General features: G+C 35.0%; 1 protein-coding gene across 1 annotated transcript; it reads left to right on the forward strand.

Annotated features, from left to right (window-relative positions):
* Positions 1-1,882: 1,882 nt before the first annotated feature.
* LOC129877035 (ferredoxin--nitrite reductase, chloroplastic-like) lies at positions 1,883-4,765 on the forward strand. Its single transcript, XM_055952516.1, has 4 exons — positions 1,883-2,470; positions 2,655-3,009; positions 3,177-3,465; positions 3,815-4,765. The coding sequence occupies exons 1-4, from the start codon at positions 2,098-2,100 to the stop codon at positions 4,550-4,552; spliced, it is 1,755 nt and encodes a 584-aa protein (XP_055808491.1). The 5' UTR covers positions 1,883-2,097; the 3' UTR covers positions 4,553-4,765.
* The last annotated feature ends 1,744 nt before the right edge of the window (positions 4,766-6,509 follow it).

Raw genomic sequence — 6,509 nt, forward strand, 5'->3', positions numbered from 1 at the left:
TTTCTACCTAATATCATGGTCTAAAACTTGAATTACTCAAGTAATTAGCAGAAAAATAACGAGTTTTTAAGTTAGAAGCTTACCCCATAAAAAAAAAAACCAAATCCAACGCCTCAAAATTTACACAAAATCAAATTTCCTAGCTCCGAAAAATTGCAAAAAGAAATTGTGAAGTCTGAAAGTTTTTAATCACTATCATGAATTTAATTCTGTTGTCCTCACAAATGCGATGAGCCGATCCTGAATATGAGGGTCTTACTCAGATTCAGACTCAGACTCGGACCACCACTTTTTTTCTTCACAAATGTGGTGACTCAACCACGAATTTGTAGAGTGACCCCCAACCCATTATTTTCTTCTTTGAGAGCACAGTAAAAATCTAGCGAACACGAAGAAGGACTGATTACACTAGATATAAGCATCTGACTAATTTAGCCAAACTCACAATTCTTTGAATAAACCTTTGAAATTTGTTTGGAATCCCACATAATAAATCAAATATGCAGATTAATTAAAAAAAACATGTTTTGCACTTATTGAAATTATCAAATCACCGACTCAAGGTCTTGATCAAATATCTATTAGGGTTAACTATAAGCTACTCAAGTTTTTAGAATTTCGCTCAGTGATTCAAAGCACTCATGAGTGCCTCGAGATCCGTGCAAAGGGTCCAATGAAGGCATAAATCGCCTTCTAGAACTAGGGGTGTACATGGATCGGGTTGGTTCGGATTTTTTACAAACCAAACCAAATCATTTGTGTCGGGTTATTAAATCTATAAACCAAACCAAACCAATAAAAGTCGGGTTTTTCGATATCAATTTTTCTCGGGTTTTTCGGGTTTTTTGGGGTTTCTCGGGTTTTTCATAGTATCTAATAAAAAGCACAGAGCAGTACTTCTTAAAAAGAATTCTAGTACAAAATATCAACATATAAGAAGGAGGCAGAACACTGTTTGAAGTTTTAACTTTATAATATAACTTTATAAGATGAGTTTTTTTTGTATATTATTTAGATGAGCTTCTCAAATCCAAATCTAAATGTAAGAAAGAAAACAAAAATTATGAAAAAAATTTAAAAAATATTTATAAATTATATTTTAATAAATATTTTTATGTATAACATAATTTAAAAGTAGTATATCTATAATCGGGTTGGTTTGGGTTCGGTTTGACTTTTTTTAGTTAAAACCAAACCAATCCTATAATGGTCGGTTTTTTTTTCCAAACACCAAACCAAGTCAAACCAAACCACTAGTCGGTTTTTTTTCCGGTTTGTCGGTTTGGTGCGGTTTATCGGTTTGCCCTGTACAGCCCTATCTAGAACTAATGAATTTTTTTTAAAATTTGCATTCGATCTTGTAAACTCAAAATATTGACTTTGATCAATTTTTTAAGTTTTTTAACTCTCAAAATGAAATATCTTCTCTGAAACAACTATTTACCTCGGAATCATATCACTCATCCCCGCAAATTATAAATTATATATAAAAATTTATGGAAAGGAGTATAATGGGAAAACATGTAAAGTACAAGTGTCAAACAAATATGAAATACAACGTATTTCACTTGCATGTAAATATAGTATATTTTGCTTATGCGCAAATAAAATATCTGTTACTCTCATGCCAATACAATATATACAAATTATCGCTCGCTATGTTTCTTATGTAAACTATAGCTGTCAAAAGCAATCCTCCAAAACCTCGTCAAGCATTTTCTTGATATGTATGTTATCCTGTATCCTTAATCAAAATTTCACACGTCTCTTTCCTTGACCCATGGATGGCCCAAAAGGTTGTCCCTTACCAAAAACACCTGCCTAAGGGAGCTTCACATTTACAAACCTTTGACCTTTCCAAAACCCCATGGTTGTTTAAAATTAACTGTAATAGGGATATCCTAGTCATTAGCACTTTAAATTTTAAAACAGTAACGACCCTTTGGAGCTTCCAAGGGTCCAAAAGTACTGTCCCCCCTCTACCCCCACTTCACGACTACAAAAATGGTCTTATTCCTCCATTTTCACTGCCACGATCACTACCACCCTCAATCAACTAAATTCTCAATTCCTTCTTGTTCTTGTTAATTTGTCGAAATGACATCTTTTTCTGTTAAATTTTCAGCAACTTCAGTACCAAATTCTAACAGACTTAGCAAGCTTCATGCTACTCCACCGCAGACGGTGGCGGTACCGTCATCTGGGGCGGCGGAGATAGCTGCTGAGAGGCTAGAGCCTAGAGTAGAGGAAAGAGATGGGTACTGGGTGCTTAAGGAAAAGTTCAGACAAGGCATCAATCCTGCTGAAAAGGCTAAGATTGAAAAGGAGCCTATGAAATTATTCACGGAAAATGGTATTGAAGATCTTGCTAAGATCTCACTTGAAGAGATTGAAAAATCAAAGCTTACTAAGGATGATATTGATGTTAGGCTCAAGTGGCTTGGCCTCTTCCATAGGAGAAAGCATCACTGTAAGTACCAAAAAAAATCCTGTATTTACAATTTGTTTGACATATATTTTAGAGTCAATTGAACGCTGAATTGGATTTGATTAATTCAGTTTTCACATTTTGAGATAATTCTCAGAAAATTATGCAAAAAGTACTACTCCCTTCGTTTCATATTTATAACTTGTCTTCAAATTGTGATGATCAGATGGCCGATTCATGATGCGATTGAAGCTTCCAAATGGGGTAACGACGAGTGCCCAAACACGATACTTAGCCAGTGTCATAAGGAAATATGGAAAAGATGGATGTGGTGATGTGACGACAAGGCAAAATTGGCAGATTCGTGGGGTTGTGTTACCTGATGTGCCTGAGATTCTAAAGGGACTTGATGAACTTGGCTTGACTAGTCTGCAAAGTGGCATGGACAATGTTAGAAATCCAGTGGGGAACCCTCTCGCAGGGATTGATCCTCAAGAAATTGTAGACACAAGGCCTTACACTAATTTGTTGTCCCAATATGTCACTGCCAATTCCCGGGGCAATGTGGACGTGACTAACTTGTAAGTCTTGCAATAAACATTTCCCATTTTTTTGTTTCAACTTTATAGATTGATCGACCCGTTCAATTGAGCTTACCTTTCTTGGTGATTTTACATATTGCTTTTAATATGGGAGAAAATTAAAGCAGCTGCTAATCAGATTTTGCGATATAATGATCTTATTGCAGGCCAAGGAAGTGGAATGTATGTGTAATAGGGTCACACGATCTTTATGAGCATCCACATATCAATGATCTTGCCTATATGCCTGCAACCAAAAATGGACGATTTGGATTCAACCTACTTGTGGGTGGATTCTTCAGTCCTAAGCGATGTGCAGAGGCAATTCCTCTTGATGCATGGGTTCCAGCTGATGATGTAGTCCCTGTTTGCAAAGCAGTATTAGAAGCTTATAGAGATCTTGGTACCAGAGGGAACAGGCAGAAAACAAGAATGATGTGGTTAATTGACGAACTGGTGAGTAATACATTCACTATGTTTTTTTTTTCGTTTGCATGCTTATTTTGTCTATGTTGTACTTGCCGAAAAAATAATTTTTCATTCATCTTTCGTCTTAACGTATGGCCTCAATTTGAGTTTGTAAATTCATAGCATACATTGTGCTGATTGGGGAACATGAGTTCCATGATGACACATATGTTTGGAATAGAAGTGCCTACGAGTCTTAACTCATGTAAATGATGGAATATTAGTAGCTTCTCATCTAGGTGGATGGTATACTATATCCCTTTCTAGGCAGAACCAAACATTTCAGTAGATGATCTAACCGGTATCATTTTCTCCCTGTTTAATTTCAATGATTCAGGGTGTTGAAGGATTCAGAGCAGAAGTTGTGAAGAGAATGCCCCAAAAGAAGCTAGAGAGAGAATCTGCAGAGGATTTGGTCCAGAAACAATGGGAAAGGAGAGAGTACCTTGGCGTGCATCCGCAGAAACAGGAAGGTTATAGCTTTGCTGGTCTTCACATTCCGGTGGGTCGTGTCCAAGCAGATGACATGGACGAGCTAGCTCGTTTGGCTGATGAGTATGGTTCAGGAGAGCTCCGACTGACTGTTGAACAAAACATCATTATTCCAAACATTGAGAACTCAAAGATTGATGCATTGCTCAATGAACCTCTTGTGAAGAACAGATTTTCGCCCGATCCACCTATTCTCATGAGAAATTTGGTGGCTTGTACTGGTAACCAATTCTGTGGGCAAGCCATAATCGAGACTAAAGCACGTGCAATGAAGATAACTGAGGAGGTTCAACGGCTAGTCTCTGTGACACAGCCAGTGAGGATGCACTGGACAGGTTGCCCAAATACATGTGGACAAGTTCAAGTTGCCGATATCGGATTTATGGGATGCCTGACTAGAAAGGAAGGCAAGACTGTGGAAGGTGCTGATGTTTTCTTGGGTGGCAGAATAGGGAGTGACTCACATTTGGGAGATGTTTATAAGAAGTCTGTGCCCTGTGAAGATTTGGTACCAATAATAGTGGACTTACTAGTTAACAATTTTGGTGCTGTTCCAAGAGAGAGAGAAGAAGCAGAAGATTAATCTAAACAATTCAGAATTAGCTTGTGGCTATACTCAGCACAGTTAATTGGACATTGATGGAATGTTGTACCATATTAAGATAATTTTTCCAAGTGAATAATCAGAACATATGCTGTTCTTAACATGCTCATGTGTGACATAGCACGATGCAAATACTTGTTTCCGAATATAATCACACGGTGTATTCTTTTGCCAAACCAAAAGGCTTTTGAATTGTTGGATTCTTAATAATTCAATTTTTTAAATGTATTTTGATATTCATACATTCCAATTATTCTGATTATTGTATTCTTAAAACAGCACCTTGTTATGTTACTGTAGGTTGTACTTAACAAGTGTCTCGTTGATTTAATATATTTAAAACTTTTAAATTTCTGTCTTAATTTGGACATTCACTTCTTAAACCATTTAAAATAAACTTTATATAACTGAAGACTGCACAAAAAGTTCAAGAAGTACTTGTACAGCTGCTTACAAATTATAATTTTGTAAGTCTAAAAAATATTTTTTTTTTTAAAAAAATATACAAGAACTATTTTGAAACTCTAGTTATCATATAAAGTGAAACGGAGAAGATAATAAACTAATCACTTGTTGGTTACCTCCATTTGCCATGTAATCGAAACAGAAATATGGAATTTGTAAGCAATCGAAACAAAGAATATATGTGAAAAAACAAAGCACATCTATTTTATTTTCATATTTGCTTTGCAATTTTTATGAAGTTGGTAGAAAGGTTTGGTATTGTTATAGTTTCAAAATGTAGATAATGCTCTCATCAAAAAAAAAAAAAAAACTAAGAGCACCTTTTTTATTGAAAGGAGAATTTGCTGAAAGTATTTGGAGGAGATTACAGTTGGTGCATGTATTCAGGGACAGTTTGTTCAAGTCAACATGCTATTCGTTGTAGCTAAATATGAATTTTTTTGTGGCTAAACACTTAAGCAATAATAATTTGTTTTGAAGTATTCATACCAAGATGTAGCGTGTCTAAAAATTAGCTACAAATTTTACATGATCCGTAGCTAAGAACTAATATATTTATAGCAAATAGTTTATTCTTTTGCCATGAAAAATAAGATTTGTAGCTATCTATACAGATGCAGTCACAAAGGTATTGTATTGTAGTATATATTTAATTTGTTTGTCATCCAAACTTGAATTTGTAGCTATTTTTATATTTTAGTCTCGTGGCAATAGTACTTGCATTTAGTTACGAATAATAAATATTCATGGCTATGACATAAAATATTTGCCACAAACATTTTTGGTATTGTAGCTAAACATTAATATTTTTAGCCATGAAATATATAGAATTATAACAAAGAAAAAAAATCATTTGCTACGGAAAGTGAAAATTTATATACATGCTCTTATTACGTGACAATTATATATATATGGTTGCATTCAATAATTCTACTACTATTAGAGAACTTTCCGCAAACTTGTTAGTCATACGAGTTGCATAATTTACTACTATATTATGTGATAAGGGTATAGTTTCAATTAATTACGCGAATTGACTAATGTTTGATGAAATTTGCTATTATACAAATTTGGGGGCTCATATAAAAATCTGGAAACAAATATACAACTCTCTAAAGCAAATCTGGAAGGGAATTGTAACACCCCGCAACTTCTAAGCATAGGTCCCAACCATCTTCCGTATGCATATAGGCCCAAACCCGATGACTTCAAAGTTGTGCATAGATGTTAAGGTCCTTTTCTAGGTATTTAAAGTGTATTGGATGTGGTTTAGGGTCATAAGGAATCTCAAACACCAAGTCAAGTTCAAAGCATTTCTATCAGCTAAGTTTTTGCATAAATTCATATAAGGGTCAACTTCAAGCGATCATATATCTCAACATATAAAGGTTTAGGTGACCCATGAGCTATCAAATTAAAGGTATATGAGTCTTCTTTCCAACTCTAATTTGGCATTATTTGGAGTTCGGAG

The sequence above is a fragment of the Solanum dulcamara genome, chromosome 12 (genome assembly GCF_947179165.1).
Source record: "Solanum dulcamara chromosome 12, daSolDulc1.2, whole genome shotgun sequence".
Classification (NCBI taxonomy): domain Eukaryota; kingdom Viridiplantae; phylum Streptophyta; class Magnoliopsida; order Solanales; family Solanaceae; genus Solanum; species Solanum dulcamara.

Bases quoted from the DNA above. Each gene is read 5' to 3' on its own strand.
- LOC129877035 (XM_055952516.1), top strand. From the start codon at position 2,098: ATGACATCTTTTTCTGTTAAATTTTCAGCAACTTCAGTACCAAATTCT. The intron at 2,471-2,654 runs GTAAGTACCAAA...TGTGATGATCAG, and splicing joins CCATAGGAGAAAGCATCACT to ATGGCCGATTCATGATGCGA. The intron at 3,010-3,176 runs GTAAGTCTTGCA...ATCTTATTGCAG, and splicing joins AATGTGGACGTGACTAACTT to GCCAAGGAAGTGGAATGTAT.